The sequence below is a fragment of the Plasmodium knowlesi genome, assembly GCF_000006355.2.
Source record: "Plasmodium knowlesi strain H genome assembly, chromosome: 13".
Classification (NCBI taxonomy): domain Eukaryota; phylum Apicomplexa; class Aconoidasida; order Haemosporida; family Plasmodiidae; genus Plasmodium; species Plasmodium knowlesi.
In genome coordinates, this window is record NC_011914.2 from 52,105 (window position 1) to 79,421 (window position 27,317).

At 29.2% G+C, this 27,317-nt stretch overlaps 8 protein-coding genes across 8 annotated transcripts; 3 read left to right on the forward strand and 5 right to left on the reverse strand.

Moving 5' to 3' along the window:
* Positions 1-1,641: 1,641 nt before the first annotated feature.
* Positions 1,642-2,804, forward strand: PKNH_1301000 (tryptophan-rich antigen; the record flags this gene model as incomplete). Its single annotated transcript, XM_039114216.1, has 2 exons — positions 1,642-1,746; positions 1,896-2,804. The coding sequence occupies 2 exons, from the start codon at positions 1,642-1,644 to the stop codon at positions 2,802-2,804; spliced, it is 1,014 nt and encodes a 337-aa protein (XP_038969862.1).
* Positions 2,805-5,882: 3,078 nt separating this feature from the next.
* PKNH_1301100 (lysophospholipase, putative) lies at positions 5,883-7,034 on the reverse strand (the record flags this gene model as incomplete). The annotated part of the gene is made up of 1 exon (XM_039114217.1): positions 5,883-7,034. The coding sequence occupies one exon, from the start codon at positions 7,032-7,034 to the stop codon at positions 5,883-5,885; it is 1,152 nt and encodes a 383-aa protein (XP_038969863.1).
* A 4,419-nt stretch (positions 7,035-11,453) lies between these two features.
* PKNH_1301200 (uncharacterized protein) lies at positions 11,454-11,768 on the forward strand (the record flags this gene model as incomplete). The annotated part of the gene is made up of 1 exon (XM_002260483.2): positions 11,454-11,768. The coding sequence occupies one exon, from the start codon at positions 11,454-11,456 to the stop codon at positions 11,766-11,768; it is 315 nt and encodes a 104-aa protein (XP_002260519.2).
* A 2,061-nt stretch (positions 11,769-13,829) lies between these two features.
* Positions 13,830-15,241, reverse strand: PKNH_1301300 (conserved Plasmodium protein, unknown function; the record flags this gene model as incomplete). Its single annotated transcript, XM_002260484.1, has 2 exons — positions 13,830-14,908; positions 15,058-15,241. The coding sequence occupies 2 exons, from the start codon at positions 15,239-15,241 to the stop codon at positions 13,830-13,832; spliced, it is 1,263 nt and encodes a 420-aa protein (XP_002260520.1).
* A 2,156-nt stretch (positions 15,242-17,397) lies between these two features.
* PKNH_1301400 (uncharacterized protein) lies at positions 17,398-18,885 on the forward strand (the record flags this gene model as incomplete). The annotated part of the gene is made up of 1 exon (XM_002260485.1): positions 17,398-18,885. One exon carries the CDS (start codon positions 17,398-17,400, stop codon positions 18,883-18,885), a length of 1,488 nt encoding a protein of 495 aa, XP_002260521.1.
* A 1,595-nt stretch (positions 18,886-20,480) lies between these two features.
* Positions 20,481-21,371, reverse strand: PKNH_1301500 (NIMA related kinase 3, putative; the record flags this gene model as incomplete). The annotated part of the gene is made up of 1 exon (XM_002260486.1): positions 20,481-21,371. One exon carries the CDS (start codon positions 21,369-21,371, stop codon positions 20,481-20,483), a length of 891 nt encoding a protein of 296 aa, XP_002260522.1.
* A 1,966-nt stretch (positions 21,372-23,337) lies between these two features.
* Positions 23,338-24,447, reverse strand: PKNH_1301600 (conserved Plasmodium protein, unknown function; the record flags this gene model as incomplete). Its single annotated transcript, XM_002260487.1, has 1 exon — positions 23,338-24,447. The coding sequence occupies one exon, from the start codon at positions 24,445-24,447 to the stop codon at positions 23,338-23,340; it is 1,110 nt and encodes a 369-aa protein (XP_002260523.1).
* A 1,801-nt stretch (positions 24,448-26,248) lies between these two features.
* PKNH_1301700 (cytochrome c oxidase assembly protein COX19, putative) lies at positions 26,249-26,884 on the reverse strand (the record flags this gene model as incomplete). The annotated part of the gene is made up of 1 exon (XM_002260488.1): positions 26,249-26,884. One exon carries the CDS (start codon positions 26,882-26,884, stop codon positions 26,249-26,251), a length of 636 nt encoding a protein of 211 aa, XP_002260524.1.
* Between the last annotated feature and the right edge of the window lie 433 nt (positions 26,885-27,317).

Consider the following 27,317-nt stretch of genomic DNA (forward strand, 5'->3'; position numbering starts at 1 on the left):
ATTTTTTTTTTTTTTTTTTTTTGGTATCATATTTGAAAGCATAAAATTTTCACATTTCATAACGATTCTTTTAAACAGATCAATTAACGTTTCAACAATATTTCAATGCAAAATTTTTAACCAATTAATTAATGTACAAATGACATTTCCCCCTTTGGTTATATACTTTTTACAGTTACAGGGAATGCTGTACGATTTACATAAAAACCTTAAAAATAATCATAAATAATTAAACAATTCCAAAATTTTTCCTTAACCTTAGGCAAAATGTGCTAACACGTTCACCCAATGCTTCATAACTTCATTTATACGAAAAATTCATCATTCATTTTTATTTTTTAAACGTAATAAAATTTCTAAATAAATATATATAATTTTCAGCAATTTTTTAAGTAGTAGTTTGTGTTACCTTGTTTTAAATTAATTCCATTTTTTCAAAAAAAGTTGTAAAAAATATTAAATTTTAACCTTCCCGCACAATATGTTGATCTATTTTGTGCACACATTAATATAACGCAAAATAAAAAGAAAATTACATTAGAAAAAAATTTAAAGGAATTAAATAAATTATTTATATTTTGAATATATATATTTATATATAGAATTTTTTCTTTTTTTTACTTTTATAAATTTTTATAATTTTAATTTTTTATGTTAATTTTTAACTTGTGTATTTGATAAATGAATTAAAAACATTTGTACGCTGTGTTTTTTACATATTTTTTTATGTTATACTATTAGTACATATGAAATTTAAGTTTATTATATAAATAGCAAGGTTATTCTGCGATGCAATTATAATTGCTAAAACTAATAGACTATTTCTTACTTATCTGAAATATTCCTACACCACTCTTACTACACAAATATATTATATATATATATATATATATTTTTTAATTTTTAAAAAATAGCGAACAACAGTAACGCTTGCTTGCTAAGTGATATAACCTAATTTCTATATGAATAAGCAATAGAAAGCAGAAAAAATCTATATATTATTATAGTACTCATTTTCCATTTCTGTAACAACCAATGTATAAAAAAAAAAAAAAAAGAATCAAATAAAATCCATGAACCTATGAACATTTGAATTAAACATTGATGACTTATGTATAGATGCATAGCACTAATTTATATATAATTAAATACTGTTCCTATAAACATTTTTGGTTGCGTTCTCCATAGAATCAATTCTTACAGAACAGAGTCGCAACAGTACTTGAATAAAATATTTTTTAGTTAATTCCGCTTTCACTTTAGTTACAACGTTTTTTATTAAATAACAACAAAGATAATAATAAAACGCTTTATGTTTTGTTTTTAATTTTTTTTTTTTGTATTTCACTTTTTACGTATATTATTTTTTTTTTTTTTTAGTCCCTGATAATTAATGTTTAGTTTTCCTTATAATATCAATTTAAATACATGTGTAAACATGAAATGTACACAGACTAATGTGCATTATATTATTAGATGCACTCATATTTACAGACAGTTCCTTTTAGTGTAAAATTAGTTATTTATTTATCTTTAAAATGTATGCAAGGACATGAACAGAGAAGGCGAATATATAAATGTGTATATGGCAAAATTCGTTTTTCTACTGATATTTTATAATAACATTCAGAATTAAGTTCAATGCGTACATTATCGAAGATGAAAATAATCCTCCTTCTTTCATATATACCAAGCATGGTGATTATTTTATCCTCCGCTTCAGAGATCAAACCTTCTTTAAGTCAGGTAAGCTAAAAAGTAGCATAAAGATGTTGGTAATGTAATACATATCCATTCTGCTTAAATATCAATATTTGAATGGAAAAAAATGTGCATACATATTTGTATATCTGTATGTGTTTTTTTTTTTTTCTTTTTCCCTCTAACTTTTGTAGTACTTTAAGAAACATAAGACAAATGTAAAAACGAAGAGCTGTGCAGGGAGCACCACTTTACAGAGCCCTGACTTAATGGATATGCAAGAAGAATGGAAAGAGGATCAGTGGGATGATTTTATGAGGGAAACGGATAAAGACTGGGAAAATTTCAAAGTGACTATGCATAATCTGACTTCTTCATGGTTTGAAAAAAAAGAATTGGAATGGGAAGGATGGATAAAAGCAATGAAAAATAGATGGGAATATTTCAACAAAAATATGGATGAAGCTGTACTTAATGTCATCAAAAATTCTTTAAAGTGGACAGATAATGAATGGAGAAAATGGATTATATTTGTGAAAAGTAAATCCGAGGAACCTGTTGAAACTTCGGGAGATGAATATATACTTGATGCTTTTAGCCAAAATATCAATTGGACAAATGAGCAATGGAAAGAGTGGATTAAGACAGTAATGAGAGAATCTATGGAGAAGGATTGGGGATATTGGATTGATGAAGATCAATACAAATTATATAATTGGATGATGGAAAATTTTGATAAATGGAAAAATAGAAGAATGAAGATATGGAAAAGGAAAAAGTGGAATGTTGAAGAAGACGAGTATTGGGCTAATTGGGAAGAGAGGAAACAAAAGAATAAATCGAAAAAAGATAATGAAAGAGAAAATTGGTATATATGGAAAGAAAGAACGGATAGGGAACAGCGCCAATGGGATACGTATATTGAAATGAGGAAAGAAGAATTTTTAAGTCAAGATATCATAGAATGGATAAAATGGAAAACTGAGAAGACCGAAATGTTTGAGAATTGGAAGGAAAATATACTTGCCAAATGGATAAAGGAGAAGCAATGGTATGTGTGGACCTGTAAGAAAAAACAAGTATTTAGAAGAAAATTATACTAACAAAAAACGTTTAATCCAAAAAATTAAGGAAATGAAATGAATGAGAAAAGGGTAATGTCATATTTTAATACAACTACGGAAGCATAATTACAACAAGTGATCCCGCAGACAAAAGGAAGAAATAGGGGAGGAAGTAGCATAGAAAGACTTCCTAAAAAAAATAAAAATTATCATATATTGTGAATTTCTTCAAATACATATTAGCTTCTTCCATAAATAGAACACAGATAGAAAGAAAAGAAGAATAACCGAATAGTCTCTAAAAAAATGGCACAGAAAATTATGTGTAAAGGTAGGTCTAAATTGAAAATGCAATTATCAAGGCGGTGATTCTTAATTGTTATATAAAATTAAAGTATCCTTTTTAATAGTTGTTTTATATGAAACAGCAACTCAATTTTTTTTTTTTTTTTTTTTTTTTTGTTGTTCAAATAAGATGCGTTTTATGCGCATTTTATTTTATTTTATTTTTTTAGGAGATTCTTCCCTATTATGTAGGGGAAAAAAAAAGTATATTTTTTTCATAAGTATAATTATATTTTTTTCGTTATGTATAATGTTCATATGCGTATATACGAGTACATATGCGTCTATACGTGTACCTATGCGTGTATACTCATTTATATACGCCTTGACAAAATTAATGATAACATTTTTTTGTTTGTTCCTCATAAATTTGCATCTCATCATTTAGTCATAATGTTTGTATACATATCACATCTTTCTGCTTCAAATTTATTATAATAAAAATTATTTTTTTTTAAGGCAGTCTTTAAAAAGTACATAACTGAATCATTTTATCTCATGGATCTTGCTTATTATGACAATTTCATACATACTTTGATGTTGGTGTCTTTTTACATATTTAATTTGGACCTTATTTAATATGTAAAAAGCACAAGCATAATATTAGCATACTACAAATTTTGCGCTATCTTTTTTTTTTTTTTTTTTTTGTTGTTAAAATTTTAAAAATAGCCTTAATTTCATCATTACATGATGAGAAATACATATATACTTCTTTTGTATATATACTATTTATTTGCTTCATTTAATTCCATACATAATATTTATCAGTAAGGAATTATAAATATATGCTAAATGATATTAATTAAATTTTAATTTTGTTTCATTCCATGTTGAATTAACTTTGCAAAAATAAAAATAAAATTTTCTATACTGATAAAGAAATGGAACACACCCCATTCCGTTTCTTAAATTGCTTTAACCTTTTGTATATCTGTGTACTCATTATACATATCTAAATTAAGATGACAAAAAATTAGCATATATCTATTGGAGAAAAATATAATTGCTCTTACAATTAAAAGGTATTTCTTTAATTTATAATTAAAGATTTAATTATCCATGGACATTTCATTGCATGGGGAGAATCATCTACTCTTTAATGCTCCATGAATAAGGGATAAATCGCGCTCTAATATTTCTATTAAGGGTCTTTTCTCTAAACTACATCTATAATTATGCAGATCTCCTTCTGTATATAAATCAGGTCATGTTACAGAAGAATTTATAATTCTAAATAATTTATAACGACATATAATAATGTTTTGAAATGAAACTAGTATTATTTTATTTGCTTTACTCTTAGACAACGTTATTGAGTGATCTGAAATAAAATTAATGATTGTGTAATAGAAAAGAAACGGTTTTTTATTGGAAGTATTTGACAGGGATACACATATATATTATATGATGTCTTTGTAATTAGAGAAATCTACATGGAAATATGCATTAAAAAAAATTAATTCTTAGTGCATAAAAAAGATTTTGTATTACGAACACTTAATTATTACTTTTAGAAGACATATTTGAAAAATAGGGAACAATAAAAAGAAAGAAAGAAAAAAAAAAATTCTTATCAAATGATAAATGAACAACCCCAAAAATTGAAAAATTACAATTTTTTCCATAGAGTCACCAAATTAGTTTATTACACATTATACTTTCTAACGAATGCTTGAATTTTATTACATTTAATTATAAGCGCAATATACGTTTATTCGCTTCCGACTACTATAATTTCTATGCTTGTCAGTTTTGTGCAAGGTGATCCCCTACTTTTGGTCATTGTAGTTTTCCATTCATTTTATTTTTTTATTCTTACTTCTATTTCATTTTTTTTATGTGGCATTATTATTATTGAGTTACATTTTGAAGATTCTTCAGAAGATTGAAGACATATTTTTAAGTAAACACGATGTATACGCTTATATGCGAATGTATAATGGGAGCTAATTAAAATATTCACACTCTCTTTATTTATGTATTCTACCTTAATTTATCACATACTCAAGGTATATGAATGAAGGAGAACCTGCATATATTTTGTCTTACATGCACATTTGTTTGCCATTCCCTTCGATATTTGCTTAATTGAAGAAAGGTTTTACTTTAATAATGGTAATATTTGTATATTTTGCGCTATACACAGAACAACGTGCTTCTTATTTCACACTGTTCCTGCTACACACATCGGGAAATCAATTATCATGGAATAATTTCTATCGATTTGTAATTGCAAGGATTTCATTCTCTTATCCTACACCTTCTCCTTTCCATTGATCAACAAATATAAAGCATCATGAATATTTAATATTAATCCATAGATAATTATTTTATATTAATAAAATTATAAATCAATACGAATAATTTACTTATTCATCATTTTGTATTTTAAGTTGAATTTTAAAATGAATAAAACTTATGCCCTGCTATAATATGACATTGGATCATACAATATCACACATTAATTTAATATTAGGGGAGTAAAGCATATGGCGTGAAAAAAAAAAAAGAAAAAAAGGAACTTTTTTCAGGATAACAAAAAAACAAAAAAAAAAAAAAAAGAAAAAGAAAATGAAAAAAAGAGATGTCACTGTACTGTAACATTACACATTACAAATTAAACATATTCCCACATATATGCGCAATTCTATATTTATACATATTTGTGTACATACACAGGATTGAAGTAACCTTCCACATACTTTTCCATTATAAGATAGTTCTCCGTATAAATGATATTTCTTAATTATTCTTTTAAGCAAAAATTCTTTACGACCTCGACATGTTGTGAAGCCAATTCATAATTTTACTTAAGACCCTTTCATTTCCTGGTTCCATACTTAGCATATGCTCCATATAATTTAACATGTGCAGTTCCTTATTAGCAATATTTAGTCTATTATAAAATGAAACGACACCTTCAGGATAGCACAATCTGTCTTTCTCTGAATGAATAAACAATATAGGAATATCTCTGGGCATGTATCTCACATCATGGTCTAAATTATCCATTGCCCTTAAAAGTTCATAGGCAAATTTGCATGTTATACCATTTCTATAACGCATTCTGTCATATCGACCTATGTCACGAATATATTGAAACTTTTTATAAGGAAGTTTGCATAGAATTCTTAATGTTGGTAAGAAATCAGAAAAAATTTTTGACAAGGGCATAAAGAAACATTTATACGTATATGAGCTCGGTAATCCTAATGGTTCTATAGCAACCATACCAGATAATGATACACAACCTCTTATATTTAGTCTTCGATTAAGCCCCCTATTTTTTCCAACTAGCTGTAATGTTCTTAGAGCAACGTTTCCGCCCATAGATTGACCAATTATATAAACTGGAAGAGGTGTCGCTATTCTATTGCCCCTGTGATAATTACGAGAGGAGTCACCACCTCTGTTGTTCCTATTACTCCTACGACTACTGCCACTGCTACCATTATTGTTACTGTCATTATTTAAATATCGCATGCTATCTTCTTGAATTTTCGGAATATATTCAAGCACATCATATACTAAATCATCAAATTTTTTCACATTAAGGCTTAAATTTTCCCATCCTTCTGATTCCCCATGTCCTTGTAAATCTATTCCAAAAACGGAATACCTATGTTTATTAAAATGCTCTATCCAGCTATCTTTATAAATGTAATAATTATTTCCGTCCATTAATATTGCTCTATTATTATTTAATACATGGACATTATGCCTTAAGAATGAAAACCTCGTGTGTGAATTTAATCCATGAATTAGTAATATAATGCCTATCGCATTCCTTTCTATCCAACCATATGTTCTTAATAGCAAACCATCCTTATTAAAAAATGAACGAATCGTTGGTCTTCCATCTAGCTGTTCCCTTCTAAGCACTGTTCTCATATCCTGGTTATATACTTCATTTTCAACCATTATAATAACACACAAAAAATAAAATAAAAATAAAAAAATTGAATTAATTCATAATACTTAAAAAAGAACAACAAAAAAAAATATACATATTGTATTGTTATTTACGTAATATGTATATATTCATATAGCGAATTTTTAAATCATTGAAAAATGCTTCTTTATAAAAATTCGAAATGCCTATAAAGAATACATCTGCAGAATAATACAAATGATAAATTAAACAAAAAGAAAATGATCATCCATAAAAAGAACTTTCTTAATAAAATTTTAGAACAAGATGCACAAATTATAAAACAAATTTATTAATCATTCCATATTTGCGTAATACTTCTGTAAACATATTTTACAAAGTTGTAAAAATAAAAAATATTCTTTTAGACATGTAAATAAAATCATTAAGCAAATTTTAAAATAATACAAATTTTGTGAAAAAAATTATTCTTATTTTTTCTGTGTTAAATAAAATATTAGGGTATTCATTTTACACAGAAATGATCATATCCAAATGATAAAAAATATATTTACTATAATATATTTTTTTAATGGAACAATTGTTATATATATATATATGTATATTTTTTGCTCTTATGATAATTTTATTAGCAATAATAATTAAGATAACACTCGATATTTTCTCAGTGTATGCTATTAATACTTTTTTTTTAGCTTTATAATTATTTACGCTTTGAACAGTAGTTTATTACACGTATTCCAATAAAGCTTGAATATTAACATAACTGCAATTCTTAGTATTATTTATTTTACATTATATACATATTGAACATATATATATATATATATGTAATAATAACCTATGAAATATGGACATATATAATTAACAAATTGTACATAATATATGTGAAAACCTTTCTCGTTAAAATTCTCAAATATAACACCATTAAAAATAGAAAAGAAAAGGAAAATGTTTTATATGAAACTGGATATTTTTTTTTTAAATTCCTCTTTATTTCTTCAGAATTTCTGCAAAATGTAAAAAGGCCTCTATTTTATTTTTAAAGATTACCCTGATCATTTTTTCCATATTTTTACGTATTTTTTTTTTTTTTATTTATTCTTTTCCCTTGCATAAAATTAAAAAAAAATAAAATATTATTTCCATGAATATTTCTACTAAATCTATGAAAAAAGATCAGTTCACTAATTTTCTCAGTTCTATTGCTAATTACTTCATTAGTAATAACAGAAAAAGGAAAAAAAAAAAAAAAAAAAAAAAAAAGCATTTTTTTGTCTCCCTTTATACATTTTAAATAAAGAAATATTTACTTGCGTACGACCGATTTCACTTTTATATTGTAAAATAATTATTATGAGAGAATTATATTTTTTCCATTTTCCACAACATACTTAATAATTACCCAGAAAAATTGGGATTATTATTTACAGAACATGGAAATATTCATACGCAGGCAGAAAAATGCGCATTTTAATTTTACTTCAAGTCCGAAAAGAAACAGAAAGATGCCATTTTTTTTATATAATGCAGCTTTGTTCGAATGATTGTGTTTCCAATTAAATATAGGTGTAATTATATAGATTCTCCAATATAAAGAATTCAGAACTGAAATGAAAAAAACCACTTAGAGTATTTATATTATTGTATTTATAAAGCATATAATTTCTGTTGTTCAAAATTTGTTCTTCCACCTATTTTATGTTTAATGTTATGCCCTTACGCTGTTGGTATTCACCTCATCAGAGGTAAGGCATATTTTTATCCTATTTTTAACATGCATAGCCAAGTTATTGGTCTGTAAATGTAAAAGAAAAGCGTCTTTCCATTAAATCGCCCAAAACTATTCTTCTTTTTTACAAAAAAAAAAAAAAAGAAACACGATATCGCACATTTTTTAATTATAATTTTTTGTAACGAATTTATGTAATAGCATACTATAACTACAGAGCATATAAAGTTTAGTGCTGTTGAACTCCACACCGTTTTGTTATATTTCGACTGTTAAGAGGATTAGTTCATTTCTACATTTTCCATGTAGTTAATATGCACTTTTCATTAATTCGGTGTATTCTCTATATTAGAAATAAGACTAAGTTATATTAGGCAATAGTTTTCTCTAAGTGAATTTTCTTATTCAATTAATTTAAGATCCTTTTAGTAGTAAAGGGTATGAAAACGTATTATATGCAAATTAACACAAAATATACGCAAGAATTTTTGGTTGCTCGTCTGCATTAAGCAATTTTTCCTACATCTATGTAATTTTAATGTGCTGAACTATATTACAATTTCTTATAATCCTAAAAAAAGTTGCAAGGATTTTTATGCAGGAATATTCAACTATATTTTTAAGAAAAAAAAAAAAAAAAGGATTCTTACATAAATAAATGTATATTTCTAAATATATATTTTAACACCTTATGATCCAGAGGAACCGTACGTATATACTTTCGCTGACAGTACACCTCATTCTATGAACATGTATTACTTATAACTTGTAAATAGATATACGAATTCAGTTAGGCGTAATATTTTCCCTTTTTGTAATGAATTAATGCATCGATGCAAAATTTACTTTTTGAGCATTCATAATAAAAATATGAACCCTTAGAAATGATGTGTTTTTTGTAGTCGACTTAGATTAAGAATTGGGTTGTAGTATTTGATCTAATTTTTTTAGAACATACTGTTCGGTATTTTGAAAACATAAACAGAACCACATATTTACAATTACATAAATTATCATTTTCCTTAGCTAATAATCCATCTATTTCAATATTTGCTAAAAAGTGCTATATATATATATATATATGGGTCATTAATTTAGGCTCCACTTAATAGAGTAGTCTATTTTTATGTTTGAAAATCGATGAATTATTTACATTGTTCGCTCAATGAATACTTCGTTCTATGAATTCTGAATTTATTTGTTCCTACTTTTAACGTTTCTCTTGTGACGAAGTGGAATATTTCCGCAGGAATATTTTTAAAATTAATTTATATAGCATAATAAAATATCCAGACCTGTCAAAATTAAAAACGTGTATTTTTTCAAAGGGTACGAATAAAGTGCATGATGTGCCCCCCAAAATTCATACATATAACGTTCTTTCTAACTCTATATACCCCTTACAATATATGGAACCCATACAATGGTCTTCGATGCGTTTAAATGCACACACATTTCGCCACTAAAATTAAAAGGACGACTTCTGCAAATTATGAACTTTTATATATAAAAATGAGTAAAGAAAATCGGTAAATAAACATTAAAATGCATATTTACACAATGTTGCAGACTTATCATTATAATATGACAACACCTAGCTTACTCGGACAGTGTAAGGCATTTTTCTTTCCAACTAAGTTTACATTTTTGTATTGAAGGTATATAAAGTATAGTATTCCATTAGCATCAAAAATAGGTTATATATATATGTGATATAAACATAACAGCCAATGTTTCGATTTTACTGAAGTTTTAAAGGCCTTTTGTCATAAATCAATTCACGCGCTTTGTTCGTCAGTCGACTGATATCTCCATAAGGGTTAAGAAATAAAATTCGCCTTTGCGCGCGTAGATTATTCCATCACGTAGAAATAACGATGCAATTAAAACCTTCAATTTGACACATGCATATATATATATATATTTATGTGTATGCTTATGTAATTATGCCCGACAAAATTTCATTTCGACGGCTATTCCTTACATGAATACACATTCTGTTCTGGAGAATAGTTCTTTCCAATATGAAATGAACACGAGAAAACTACGCATGCGCAAATTTTTTTTCTTCCTATATATAGAAACTCCTCCTTTAACGTTTTCATCTTTCATCTTTCATATATATTTTTTGTTCCTCTTTTTCTAACATATTTTAGCCTTTTTCTTTGTTGTTGTTGTCCCTCTTTGGCGACATTTTGCCACATATAATTCTTCCCATTTTTTTGCACCTTTTTTTTGTTTCTCTTAAAATTGAAAAAACTGATCAATATTCTCTCTTTTTTTTTAAGTGCAAATACGCGAAACGCATAAATGGAAATTTTATGTGGCCTCGTTGTTTGGTCCACAAAAGGGCAAAATTTTGACCGCAACAGACATTTTTGTAACGAATACAAATTCACACCACTGAATGCATGCACATGTTAAAATAATTAAAAAGCAAAAAATGAGAAAAAAAAATACCAACGACTTTTCAGAATAATGATCGAAACTTTCAATAAATTGTAAATATTTAATTGTGCATATTTAAATTGTTCATATTTAATTGTGCATATTTAATTGTGCGTATTTAATTATGCATTTTTAATTTGTACAATGAAGTGCAAAGAACAGATTTAATCGATAAATCTTCAGAACACAAAGTAATTCACAAAGGATAGTTCTACAACATACTATCTCCTTAAACAAATAAACGTGTGATTATCTCCACTTAACCAAAATGAAGGCTTCAAACCATTTAAGCGTTTTTCTTTTATTTTTATTTCTAATTGCAATAATTCCCTGTTTGGCTGTTTATTCGGAAATACCAATTGAGAAATTAGACTACGAAACAATTAAGGTGAATGAAAAAATACGATCCAAATCAAGGAAGGATGTACTGATGATGATGTCACTTGTATGTGGAAGCATTGTTCTAGCCTATGCAACCATCTGGGGAATGAGAATTCATCATACATTGAAATTTGACCAAAGAGACCAAATTCCAGATCATGAAATAATGACCGAAATGGAGGAACCCAGAACGTCTCCTTAAAATGACATGTTGCACGAGGAAACAGAAGATACCTGAATTATTTTGGTACTCCTGTGTCGTACCTTTTTTTTTTTTTTTTTTTTTTTTCTTAACCATCCAATTCTTCCAAATAAGAGCGTTAGAATTTTCAGATATTCTGTTATTTTGCGGCTAAGTGTAAATAATTACATGAATGTGTGTTGTATGGTCCTGGAATATATATATATATTTTTTATTTTGTACCATATAGTGCGTAAACATAGAACATTTCTAATTGTGTGCGTAATTTCTTTTCTTTTTTGAACAGATTTTTTCTTCACATAAGACATTGTATAGAGAATTATTTCATTTTCTTTTGCGTATCGATATTTTATTTTTCCTTAAGTACTATGCTGCGTGATTTTTTTAGCTTATATCTTCTATGTTCCAACGAATGAATTTATTATTAGATCCCTTTGCAAATTCATTTGTAGCATAAAAGGAGGGGTTGCATTATTCTGCTCCGTGCTTGCATGTTAACATCATTCTCCACACATGTTCATTGCATATGTGAAGTACGAGCACAGTAACCTTGTTCACAGGTAATATTATGATATACAAATTTATAAGAATTATAAAACTGAAAGATTTAAGTACTCATATAATCTTACACTTCAATCATTTTAAACAACTTTAAAGCGCCAAATTGTATTAAGAAAAGAAATGGGGAGGGAATAGCAGAGGTGGATTTCTATCCATTACGTTATAATACTGTATGGGGAAGAAAATAGATACCCACATTGAGAATTTAAAATGGTAAATGCTCTCCAGAACAATATATATATATATATATATTTTGCCTCCCCATTTCTTTTTTTTCTAACAATCCAACAGTTCACCTTACACGTTGGAAGCATAACTCAACGCAACAAACATAGTGTTGGGGATGCATAAAGAGAAAGTTACTGCCATGCCTTAAGCACTTTGTGGTATATCTATCATTTTACTTTCGTGGAAATTCCACAATTCCGTCTGTTCACAATATATTCATTTTTTAGTAAAATTTTCACATAATTTATTCTTCAAATAAATTATAAACAAAAAGAAATACGTAAAACTGTAACAAATTTAAATAACAGTCGAACGGAAAAAAACGACATATAATGAAAAAGATATATTTTTATCACTATAGCAACAATAAAGTAATGAATACGAATTTAATAAATGAACTCATAAAAAAGATCTTTACATGGGAAAATTATGGAAAATTCCTTATTTACACAATAATTTTATAAAATTCCGTTTTAGTTTACAAAAAAGACATAACCTTCTACACAAGTACCAGGTGAACTATTCTGCAAATTTATGATCAAAATTATTCTTCGTGTACTTCTCTCCTCTACAGTTTTCCGTGTGGATCCCTGCACAATTCTCACAAATGGATACATTAGCTAATACAACCATGTAGGGACGATTTCCTCGAATTGCTTCAAATAATTGTAATTAATTCTAGAAGCACATATTAACTAGGAAAATGAAAACAAATTCCGAAAAAGCTCACGTTTTAAAAAATATAAGTTCTATGTATTTCACTAAAATTTTCCTTGTAAAGGCTCTCTTAAATGATGCTTATGTGCCTATTTACACATACAATATTTATTTTTTTTCTAATGTGTTACTTCTTTCAATATTTGTTACTATATTAGAAGATGTCTCCTTATTTCTGTAATACTTGTCGATTATTTAATTTCCACATTCTTTATAACATACTTTTGTGCATTCCCCTTGACAAATTACACTTAGGAGTTGCTCCATGAGACCACAGTTTTCCGATATTATATCAATCCTTTACGCACATACTTAAAAGAATGTTATTTAAATGATACATCCTTTCTTTTCTTGATACCATGTTGAGTATTTTATTTTATATTTTTTTCACTAACACAAAAATGGCCCTCTGAACTCACATCCATTTTTTCTGTTTTTTCATTATTATTTTTCTTTAGGAATAAAAGAAGTCATGGATCACGGTGTTTCTCCACCTTTTTTAATCTTAACTCTCCTCCATTATAAAACTAATATATTCCTTTCAGTATATTTATCTTACATATATGTTGAATTATACAATTCTTCTTGTTCTAATGCTTCGCTAGCTGTGTCTGTTTCTGAGCATGTTTCTGTCTCTGAGCATGTTCCTGTCTCTGAACATGTTTCTGTCTCTGTCTCTGTCGCTGTCTCTGTCTCTACCTCCGTCTCTGTCTCTGTCTCTGCCTCCGTCTCTGCCTCTGTCTCTGTGTCTGAATACTTGATCTTTTTTTTTTTATTCTCCTCCCATAAATCATGAGAGGAAACTGAATTATCTGAGCTATCTGAATCTGTATTACTTGTATCCTCTTCAGAATCGTAATCATATATATTTCTTTCAGATTTTACCTCACTTAAAATACTATCATCGTGCAAGACAAGTTTTCTTTTATTACATGCAACATTAGTCTCCATTGATGGTTTCTTTTTACCCAATTCTTTATTATATGAAGATATGTTACTAACTCCAGGATCTTGATCTTTATTAATTCCTTCATTAATAGAAGATTTCTTCTTATATGAATATATTTCCATAAGTTTGTTATTTTTCTGTTTTGCCAATTCCTTATCAAATTTAGTTAAATATATATTTCCGTATTTACGTTTCGGTACTTTTGGAACAAAAAGTGGTCTTTCTGTGTTCTCATTATTTTCTTCCGACTCAATTGGACCTTTATATCCATACATACGAAGTTTGCTTTTATAATAGTTAGACGATGTTGCATTTAGGTATCCCATATTTATTTCCTTTTCGGGTGTTTCTTCTACTTCTTTTTCACCTTGTTCTACAGTAGTATCTTCTGTTTTTTCTTCTGTCAACCGATTTTTCCTCTTTCTATTGTGCCTATTGCATTGTTTACCTAATAGCTTGCAACAAGCTCTATACCTCCTCGTCTTTTTTTCCATTTTTTCTTCTTTTTCTTCTTTTTCTTCTTTTTTATCCGTGTCTTTTTGTATATTTATGGATTCAGTTTTTTCCTTTTCTTTCACATCTATATCCTCCAATATTCCCGTATCTACTAATGACAGAAAACAGTCGGAAAAACTCACATTGTTATGTACTATAAAATCCGTTAAAAAATCATCATTAGTATCCTCTGCAAAGTTGCAAAAATAAAACGATGAACGTTAAAACATTTATATCGTTAAGAAGGTGCAATTAATATTGTGTACTCCGAGTTTTTTTTCACTACATAAACACATATAAACAAATACATTTTTGATATCCTTGTAACTTTCCTTTTACCTTCTTTTTCGGTAAGGATTTTTCTCCTATATTTATTTTCACTATTTTTAAAAAATGTCCATAATGTGGAAACTGGAGAATTCTCTCTTTCCTTTGTACGTTCAAAGTTAACGAAAAATATATGCATCACATTGCTAAGTAAAACTGTAAATATTGCAATATTCCACAAGGTAGCCATTCTCATTTTTTTCTGGGGTAGTTTAATAAAATGAAAAATCACAAAAATTGTTACGGTATCTATATTATTTTCTATTGCCATACATATGGTTCTGTATTTTATTTTTTTCTTTTTTAACCACAGTATTGTATCTCTTATATAATGCTTAACACGCATTCAGAATTTTTAATTCCCTTGTAATATTTTTTGTTTAAGCATTTAATTTTTCTGTCCAGTAAAACATAGAACTGCAAATGCAAGTGTAAACATAATTTGCGATTTAATTACAATTAATGGGGCAATTTTTTTTTTTTTTTGTTCTATTTAATCAGATAGAGATTAAACCTTTGGTGTGCCGAACCAAGTCGCAGACTATCGAAGAAGCATAATTATACCAAATGCAACGCAACCATTTTTGCATGCGTGCTCAAGGAAATGGTCCAATGAAATAACGAGCATTTCTTTTTGACATACTCATGCGTAAAAGAAATTATATATATATATTTTCTTTCCTTCATCATAACATTTGTTATGGGTCTTTCCCCCCCTTTTTTCATGCAACCAAATTAATCCTATATATGCAGCACATTCGAATGGATGATCTATACATGCAAATAATAAATTTGTATGTGCAAGAAAAAAAAAAAAAAAAATGAAAAATTTAAAAGTTAACACATGTGGCTTACATTTATATAACGATTCAGGTAAACGACATTGAAACCGCAAGAACAATCCTGATAATGCAATGCTCAACCGTACAATTGCATAAAGATACTTACATTAACTTCCGAATTGCACAATTTTGCTAAGAAGAAGGAAATAAACAATTTCCTGAAAGAAAGAATTATTCAAATATTTATACCCAATGAAAGCATCTAGATTTAAAGCGTAAAAAGAAATATCCTAAATAAACAAAACAGAAAAGATAAATCAGCTTCTATGTATTATTCCGTGAGGTATGCTTCCATCCATAGATATGCGTATAGATACATGTACACAAAAGAACTTTCGAACTTTGATTGCAGTATCGTTCATCTTTTGAAAAAAACATATCGTAGCATACGAAAAATTGCACAGTGCCAAAATGGGAAATTCCACAGGACAAGAATAATTTTGTTCTTCACGCGTCTCCATCCTTCCATTTCACCATACTGGCTACATATATCAGCTTATGTTAAGTAAAATAATGAGTTTTTTCCAGGTTACTTTATTTATTTCAGTTTTCCTTATATGCCACATAAACTATTCCCACCTTTTATAACAATCAAATTTATCGAAAAGGTGTAATGTTCCTTTTTCTTAAGATACCAGGAATGAAGGAAAGTTTCAGGCAAAACATGTACTATTTTTTTCTACAAAAAATACAATATATCAACGAGTTACCCATTTTTTCACGCATATAATTTTGTAGCCAAGGAATGTGCAAACTATGTACTTCAAATACTCACGTGTGACCCTTCCTCTTCCTTTAAAGAGGATGAAAAAGAAATGTGCTAAAATATGTTGCAAACATTTATCATTTTTTTGTACACGTCGTATGTAAATTTTCCTCAGCACAAAATGTATTTTTATCTGTGTGAAAAAACATCCTTATTCAATTAAAAATACGCAAATGGCATTTTGTTGTGCTCTGCCTTATTTTGCATTTTTTTTATTTGGCTTTGCTTTAATTCTTTTCCCTCCCTAAATATATCACAAAATGCCAGGTGTTTTAATTTCCCACGCTGCCTTTTTTCCTTCCTCAAAGAAACAACGCGAAAAAAAAAAAAAAAAAAAAAAATTGCACCATTTTTTATATAATGTGAAAAATGAAATGCCCAGTCAAATTCATGAAATGTTAAGCTGAATTAATGCACAAAAAAAATAACCAATTGTTTAATTACCTTTTTTTTGTGTTCAAAGGAATAAGCGCTTTTTTAATAAGGCGAAGGAACACAACATAACGTGTACTTACCTTCGTCGTAATATTCTTCATGCTTAAGAAATGCATACCACATATGCATAGCATAAATATGCTGGTACAACACAACAACACTTAAAAACGTGAGCATTTAGCAATATGCATATTTGACGAAATCCCCTTAATTGAAAACAAGCGACCACTTTTATCGTTCAACGTAACCTTCAAAATTGTATGCCAAATTTAAACAAGTTATAGTTATAGTGGCGCGTGTTGCGAAAGAATGGAAGAAAAAAGCGAAGCAAAGAATGAGGAAAAAAGCGAAGCAAAGAATGAGGAAAAAAGCGAAGCAAAAAATGAAGAAAAAGGCGAAGCAAAAAATGAAGAAAAAGGCCAAGTAGAAAGTGAAGGAAAAAACATATTTAAAATTGAAAATTACAAAATAAACAACGCAAGGTATGAAGATATGCTAAAAGATGAACAAAATGAAAATGAAGCAAGTAATAACATTTTAATAAAAGAAAATTATAAGCGTGCCGAAACGGAAAAACAAAAAAGTGATAATTGTGAAGTGAAATTTGACAAAAGGGAGTGTATAAATGTTGACTTCACCAACCAAATTAGCGGAAAACATGTAACGCAAAGTCTAAGCGAAGGAGAAGAAAAAAGGGACAGTTTCCCGCAAAATGAGGAAAAGTCCAAACTTTCAGCTGAAAAGGAAAGACAAATGAATCAACCCAAAAGTGATGAGACAAATATGAAAAGGGAAAATTCCCCAATGTGTGAACCGAATGGAGAGGGGGCAAGCGTGAAAAAGGAAAATGAGTGTGAAATCCATCACACCGACAAAGAGACCAATCTGAAAGATTACTACAAAGACTTGCCAACAGTTATAATCGTAATCGGCATGGCTGGAAGCGGGAAGACGACCTACGTCGGGTCATTATATAATTATCTAAAAGTAGAAAAAAAAAAAAAAGTATACACAATGAACTTGGACCCAGCTGTTAAGTACCTGCAATATCCAGTCAACATAGATATACGAGATAGCATAAAATATCACGAAATAATGAAAGAGTATAAACTAGGACCAAATGGCGCAATCATGACTTGTTTAAATTTATTTGCCACAAGATTTGATAAAGTTATTGAAATTTTGGAAAAGAGGAAAAAGAAATTACACTATATAATTGTGGATACACCCGGACAAATTGAAGTATTTAACTGGTCAGCAAGTGGCAATATTATTTTAGAAACCCTATCAGTTAGCTTTCCCGTTGTTATTAATTATATTATTGACACTGTTAGATGTGAAAGACCCATCACTTTTATGTCCAATATGCTTTATGCATGCAGTGTTCTGTACAAAGCTAGACTACCCTTTCTGGCTTGCTTCAACAAAGTTGATATTATCAAACATGACAAATGCATCCAGTGGATGAGAGATTATGACACATTCAATGAAGATGTTATACATGATGAGAGTTACATGGCTAGCTTTAGTAGATCATGTGCACTCATGATTAATGAATTTTACGAAGGCATAAAAACTGTAGGTATTTCTTCCAAAACGAATGAAGGATTTAATAGTATACTAAAAAATTTACAACTCTTGAAAGAGGAATATATTAGCGAATACGTAACTTCCATTGAAAAACAAATGAAGAGAATTAAAAGGAAAAAGGAAAAAGATATCAAATTGAAAATGGAGAATTTGCTAATCGAGAAGCAAAAGGATCTCCTCAGTTCGAAAAATAAAAGTGTAAACTAATGGAAAGGGGGAAGGAATGAATAAGGGCATTTTGGGGTTCCCCCTCCCCCCCTTTGTTTTGTTTTTCCCAAACTTGTGCCCTTCCCGGGGGTAGAAAATTTGATCAAGCGAATCCCCATGGTTGAACCCCTCGGAAGGAAAAGAATACATACGTACATGCGCCCATGCGCCTATGCGCAGCAGGGTTCGTTCGCTACGCCTTTTTTTACAAGATCCAATTTGGCAAATCACTTCTTCGAACCCTTACAGATCGATCGCATCTATAACGCATTTGAAAAATTCGAAAAGGAACGAATTTTCAAGATTCATATCTACTCCCTGGATATGAAAAGCAAAACATAATTTATAGTAAAAAATGTGTACATTCTGTAAACGTTTTTATCAATTTTGAATCCATTTGAAGGCCCTCTTTATGCAGTTCTTTTTACTTATTAATTTAGCCGGCATATCGAAACATTTTTATGCTTACTTTTTTACGTTTTTTTTTTTTTTTTAAGTTGTAAAAGGAAAAACTTTCATTCAATTTTTAAGTATTTTCCCATTTTGAAGTTATGGAAAAAAATAAAATGTATGTGTGTACATTTACACATACTATGGAAAGATATTTATGTTTGTTATTATATAAATATGAATGCGCATTCATTCTGCTGTTATTATATAATAAAAGAGGAAAAAGGGGATTGATTATTCGCCTTTTTCTAAATACACACTGTTTCAGAAGTGACGGCGACTTCGATTGTCAAAAAAAATGTTAACTCCAACATTTATTTGAAACAATGGAAAGTACTCGTGCGCACTTCTATGTTTTGTTTTTTTTCTCTATTTTGTTTTTTTTTGTTGTTTTATTTTTTCTATTTTTTCTTTTTTTTTTTTTTTTTTTCCCATTTTTTTCTCTTTTTCTTTTTTTTTTTTTTTTTTCTTTTCTTCTTCTTGTTTTTTTCCTTTTCTTCTTTTTCATCATTTTTTCCCTATCATTTTTTTTTTTTTATCATTAATCTTGCGTATCCTTATTTGTTCACCATTTTCCCTTAATGTGTTTTTGAATTTTTAATTATGGTATGTTAACTGTGCAATTTTTTTTTTTCCTAATATGACTACTTCCTTGTTCAGTTTTATCTGTCGGATTAGCACATATTGTCCAGTCTGGTCAGTTCTCTTTTTTCGCCTTGTCACTTTTATTAATCAAAAATAAAAATTGAATTACAAGAAGTTCAATTCTGTGCCCATCCAATTTTTAGCTTTCTTATTAGGTGCCTGATTTGTTAATTGACAAATTTCATGCGTTCAAAAGTTCAGTTATATTTTGTTCTTCCTTCTGATGCATTTAATATGTGGTATGAGAATGTGGGAGATTTGTGCATTCTCCTTAGGGTCATAGGTAAGTGTACAAGTTCTGCATTGGGGGGATACACATATTCGTTTCTGATTTGTGAGCAAATTAGTCCAATTACAATATTTTTCATTAAATTATTTGCAAGATTCTTCAAACGTGTGTTTAGGTTAGTGACTCGCGTAATATTCCAATTTTCTTCCTCCTTTAGCATATATCTCCATCACTCCCAAGGTGCGGGTACATCTTTAGGCGATCATTCCTCTTACATAATAGCATATTGAAGATTGTTTGAAACTTCTAAATTCATACTTTCTGTTCTACTAAGGTTGTAGTTGGTGACCACTTCCAAACGTTCTAATGTGTTCAGGGATAAGAGCTTCGAAATGATGTTGACTAGCTTATCTGAGTAAATATTTGAAATGTCCTTAACAATATAGTTTTTATAATTTTTATCTTCAAAGAAGGAAATCATATCGCTCATGGTTTTCGCAGAAAAGGGAGATGAAAAAGTAGCTAATTCGTATAATATACAACCTACTTGAAATAAATCACTTAATTTATTTGTTTTCTTAAATAAAATAGATTCATAACTTAAAAAATTTAAAGTCCCTAAATTATTATTTGACCCTTTTTGTGATATTCCAAAATCTCCTATTTTAATCTTATCATCCTTAATAAAAATATTTGTACTTTTTAAATCACCATGGGTTATTCCATTTTTATGAATTGAATTTAATCCATTCAATATTTGATTAAAAATGTTAAAAATTTCCTTCTCAGTGTACATTTCATTCTTCATCTTTCTTCTTAATATATGAGTGTATAAGTCACCTTGACTACAAAATTCTGTTATAAGTGACAGAGAATCATTCTGCTTAATAAAATCCACAACCTGCACTACATTTTCACAATTTTCCAACTTTTGCATTATGTGCAATTCATTCATGTATCTATTTAAGTCATTTTCGCTAGCTCCATAAATGTCATATACTTTTGAAATAAAGGCTTCTCCAGTTTCTAATGACCTTATTAAGTGTATTTCACTATTCGATGTCAATGTGTCTAAGACCGTTTCAAATTTATACCCATAATTCATATATACCCTTTGTTTGTCGTCCGTGTTGCTTATTGATGGTAATAATAAGGAAAGCATCCTACAGATTGTAATAGAAAAAATCAGAAAAACAAGCAAAAGAAAAAACAGAAAAAAGAAAAAGAAAAAAAAAAAAAAAACAAAGAAAAATGCAAAAAAAAAAAAAAGAAAAAAATATATATAAATGTAGAAAAAATAAAACCAAAAACAAAACAAAAAACAAGACAAAAAAATAAAACAAAAAACAAAAGAAAAAGAAAACAAAAAAAGAAAAAGAAAAAAAAGCATAAAAAGAAACAAAAAAAAAATGTAAAAAGAGAAGAATAAAAATGGTTGCAGTTTAATAAAAATACAGTTTGTATTCTGAAAACGCCATCGTTTTTAGCTGTGTTAATCTTTTAAAAAATGGGCGAAGAAGAGAGAAAGATAATCAATAATGTCGTACAAAATATACTTTTTCAATATGACATTATGAGAAATACTTTTAATATTATTAAAATTGAAACAAAAACAATTTTTTATGTAAGAAAAAACATTTTAAAGTTTTGTAACAAAAAAAAAAAATAAAATAAAATAACGTTATTTTTTGTTTTCTTTTAAAGTAAAAGAAAAAAAAAAAAAAAAAAGAAAAAGATTAAGGAAAGAGAAAGAAAATGTTTTGTAACAAAAATACATGAAAAAGAATCACGCGCAAAAATGAGAAAATATAAATGGCCCCATGAAATCCCGCAAAAAGTAGCCACAAGAACATGCAAAAAAAAAAAAAAAAAAAAAAAAAGAAACACAAAGCTATAGAAGTATCATTCACACGAAAAAGCAGAAATCGGAATACAGATCCCGCTGTGTCTTACACGGACTTACTGCCCCCCCTTTTTTTTTTCGCCCCGTGCGATGGTGTACTTTTTTTTTCTTTATTTTTAAATTTGCATGTCGTTTTCTTCATAACTGGAAAGTTTGGCCCCGCTGAAGACATGGGAGATCCCATTTCAAATTTACTAAACAATCGTACCTTTCAATAACACCTATATAGGTCCATCTTTGCTTACGTTCAAGTTTAGTTATAGCTAACGCTTTTTATGCACATTATATATAAAATTAAAGAACGTTCCGTACAAAAATGCACTTCTTCGCTTCGGCGTTTTTTTCTTCTATATATAATTTGCATAATTTCACTCGATTATTATTATACATAGCAAATAATTTGTATGACACATTTAACAATACAAAATGCTTATTAGAAGCGATTGCCGTGTAATGTTCGAGCTGCATTTCCCCTCTTCCCGGAATATTACACACTGCGGGGGTAGGTATTTTTATACGTACACGCGAACGCTATATTTTTTACAGAACCTGGCATTCGATTAGTACTACATATAATACCACAAAAACACGTACACATTGCATACTCTACAATAATGATCATAAAAAAAAAAAAAAAAAAAAAAAAATTCATTCCTAGGAATTGTTGTATTATAATATCAACGGGTAGTATGCGAATAGCAAACAAAAATATATAGGGGTCGCTGCACATGAAGCAATTTACTTAGGTATCCCGCAAAAAAAATAGAACATAAAAAAATCAGAAAAGGAATGATTCCATTAGGTTCAAAATTATATGCCAAAACGCTACTATATCAACGTGTTGGAAATTATATGTTCATAGAAATATATGAATATACGCTCAATTTTCGCAATTAATCTGAGGGCGAATTATAATTTGGGGACTCATTGAAGGTTTATCAAACGTAAAGCTAAACCTGTACAAATGAGTCCCTAATGAAGCGGTCCATCTTATTTGTACTAAGGTCTTCATCCCTTCCATAATATGCAGTAATTTATTATACACATATATATTTTTACCCTCCTTCTTACAAGAAGTTTTTCTTAACATTCCTCATTTGAGGTACTTCTTTTTCAGAATTTTTCCTTGGGTGCACTTCTTAGAAAAGTTAACTTGGGGCACTTCCTTCTTAGAAAAGTTAACTTGGGGCATTTCCTTTTACGCCTTCCGCAAAAATAGCATTTCTTATTTTACTTCTTCTTTGATAATTTCTACTTTCATTGGGGCAGTATCACCATTGACAAATTTATTCTTCCTCGACTCAAGGCTTTGTTGCTCCTTGTCTAATCCAGGTGTAATTTTTTTTTCCATGTTCAGTTTTTTCTTTGCATTATCTTCTAGCATATCGTTTATTTTAGTCTCTCCATCCAGGGCAGATACCATCTTGGAAACATTAAAGGATGTCTTTCCAAATGTGTATGCGCCCCCCAAAGGTTTGCCTCTTAGTCCATTGTTCTCATCAATCGTAATGCTTATTTTTTCCCCACTCGTTGTTGATTTTTCCTTTTCTTTTCTGCTTATGCTTCCAAGTCTTTGTGTCTTTCCGCTTTTGTTCCCATTTCCGTTTGACGGCGCATTCCATGGTGCGAGCGCGTTTCCTTCTCTGGGGGAATTCCCTCCTATGGGTACCCTTCCTGGGGAGAACACATTCCCGTGGATATAGATCTTCCGCTTTGTGTGCGTTTTCCCGATTGTATCAATATTTCCTTGGACATTTACCCTTATGTTCGCATTTCCTCGTGCACTGTTGCTCCCTTTGGTAGATGAACTTAAATTGGACCTTACATGTGACCTATCATTTGTTCCTGCATTTTTGGCTTCGTTTTCTATAGTCGTTACCAACGTTTTAAATCTTTGCGTGTAATATAAGACACATATATTAAAAACAATAGAAAGGAAACTAAGGCCAATAATCATGCTCATAATGGAATAATAAAAATTACGGTCTTCAATAAATATAGCCATGTACGACACGTTCCACATGGACATTCCAACTAAATTTGAAATAAAAACTAAGGCAATTAAAAAATTCAACAAAATGTCCAAATAAACGGTCCCTATGTACAGCATTCCATGTAGAGCAATGGGCTTTTCTGATATGACACCTACATAGCCAAAAAGCATCATGAGCAATGCAATGGAAATGGTAAAATAAAACGCTAACCTATCAAACAAAAGCAACATAGTTTTTATAAAATCAGAAAGTAGTGACAGCACATAATACTGGGTGACATTCCTCCTCGACTGCAAATACATAATGTCGCTCTGTTTCGAGTACATCCTATTTACATTCATTGGGGAAAAAATATAAGCAAAAGAAAAAAAAAAAAAAATCGAATGTCCAATAATTTAAAGAACAGAAATTTGGATTTGTTCAGTTTAATGTGTTGATATGATAAGAGGAAAAGATAAAGCGATTGTGTAACTGGTGGTATAATTCGTAAACGGTTTCAAGATTTTAAGTTTTATGGAAATTTATGAATATAATGGAGATAAGAAAGAAAACAATCAATAATAACAATTTAGATATGAAGAAAAAGTAAAATATATACAAATATTTAAAAAATTAAATTTTCAAAATTGTTATACCGATTTTTTTTTTTTTTTTCTTTTCAATACAGGCCTTTCCTCGGTCTTGTGCAAAACAACAGCATAAGACCACAAAGATATGAACCTTACATTACGAATATGTATTATTCTTTTTATTACAATTTAATTTTATATATTTTTTTCGTTTGACCTATGGGTATTTAAGGACAAGATGTTGTAAAAAAGTTTCATGCACTTAGAGCATTTTGGGGAAAAGTCCACTATTACTTATACTCATGATTTGGAAAGCCTTTTTTTTTTTTTTTTTTTTCTTTAATGCTCACCAAAAATTAAATTTTTTTGCTTAATTTATTTTCCTTGGAATTTTTCAAAAATAATTTCCAAAGAACATATTTTCCTCTACTTCGATTTTCCTACATATGCCGATCAGGGTAGCAACAAAATGAATGAAAAAAGAACCTTTATTATATACGTAGTAAACAATTGATAATAAAAATTTACGTAAACTGCGGCAGCTTCCGAAAGACCACATGTCCATTTGGGAGAAATGAATTGTACAGTCATTCATTTTTGATAATTTTTTTTTTTTTTTTTTTTTTAACTAGCCATTTTTGCATTCCATCCTGTCTGCACAAATCTTAACCTTAAGGAAAAAAGCTATTTTTCCACCTTTTCTATTTACACATATAACATACCAATTGACGCCCCTTAAAGGGATGAAAAATGAAAACAGTGACGGCGATACCATATTTTATTCGTTTTAGAGAATACGGAAACCTTATTCTTTATTTTTACTCAATAATTGTTACATGTGAGAGAGAAACAATTTTATTTATTTATTTATTTGTTTATTTATTTTCATGCAGGACAAACTCAAGTATGCCAATGCATACGTAACAATTCTTACGTTTTATTAGTACAGGGGGGGTGTATGAAATAAACCTCAACATTTTTTAAGTGTCAAATATGCGTAATGGTTCCGCTTATCAGGCTATTCGGAAATTTACGATGTAGAAAAGAAACATGACAAAAAAAAAAAAAAAATATATATATCCTCAACGAAGGACGCAAACGCTGGAATGGCGCGTGTGCATATGTGAATATTTGTAAGTATGAAGAGAATAAACAATTTTATGCGCATGTGCATATATGGGCAAATTTAAACAAATGTGTTGTACACATATGAATACGCATGTGGGAAAAAACCAATTACTTCGTTGTTCACCCTTCTCTTGAAACGTTGCCCTATGGAAAGTACCGTTTTGTTACTTTTACAACAGCAAAAATGGCGTGAATTTCACACACAGTATTATTTTCACATACAAGCTGTCTTCATTTAACTCTCCACTGTTTAATTCTGCTCCACTAAGTGTTACCTGTTCTTCCGCATTGCACACGAAATGAGCATTTGAAGTTCTTTTAGTTTGCACATGGGCAGAGCAGCACACAACAATAAAAAGGCTGATGTCAAATTTGCTACATAAATTTTTTTTCGGTTAACTATCCAGTCTTCCCACTTTCATACATCTTCGCCAAGTGACACATTTTATGCGTTACTATTCTTAAATATATTATACGAAAAAAGGGGGTGCTTTTTTTTTTTTTGGACCAAAGTTTTTATGTACTCCTTTCCAGCCAAATAACCTTCTTCCTCCTTCCGTTTTACTGCAATTTTTTTTTCTTGCGTAATTTCGAACACTTTTCCATTTAAATTTTGTTCACCTTCCTTGTCATTACGAAGATTTAAAAGCAAGAAATCATCTCCTACTGCTATTTTCATATCCGCATTATTGTCCCGCTTCTCTTGTGTAAATTTTTCCTCTTTTGTAATTGCACCACTTTCGATGTCAGTCCTTTTAGGTGTCCACCCCTTTGGAAAATTCTCCATTGTTTCATTATACATGTTGTAACTGTACACATCTTTGAAGTGTTTTATGCGACTTTCATGATTTATTTCATTTTCAGAAAAGCCCAAATCGTTTAAACTTTGCTTTTCAAGTAGATTTCTGTCCATTCGGCAAATAAAATATTCTTTGGAATATTCTCTGCAACTAACGTGATCATTATTGTGCTCCTTTAAGCATTTTAAATAATCATTTTTTATTGATGTGCATTCACTGTTATGATCCAACAAGAAGCTCCCCCTGTCTGGCTTTTTAACTATGCTCCTTTTTTTGTCCATTCTGCTGCGTTTTTTTTGGAAGATATATTCAATTTTCTTAATTTTACACTACACAATTTGAACAGTTTCCATTTTTCCTGAAAATCTCATTTTCTGTATTGTCTTTCGCCCTTCTCTACTTGAAAAATCATTCATACGCATATACTAAAGCGTAAATACATGTACAAATGTGTGCATATAAATACATATAAGAGAGTACACAACTGAAAGAACGCTCCGCGATGTAGCCAATCAAACAATTTCCTGAAATGAACACCTTCTCCTATGGTTACTCGTATAGAATTTTATATAACCCCTAAAAATATTTCAACCTCTATTATAATGAACCGTAAATAAATCCTATTATGTACCAAAAATTGAAAATCATTCTGTACAATTCTTCTCCCTTGCGCAAATTGGCGCCATGAGAAATATGCCCTTCTTTTCCTTCATA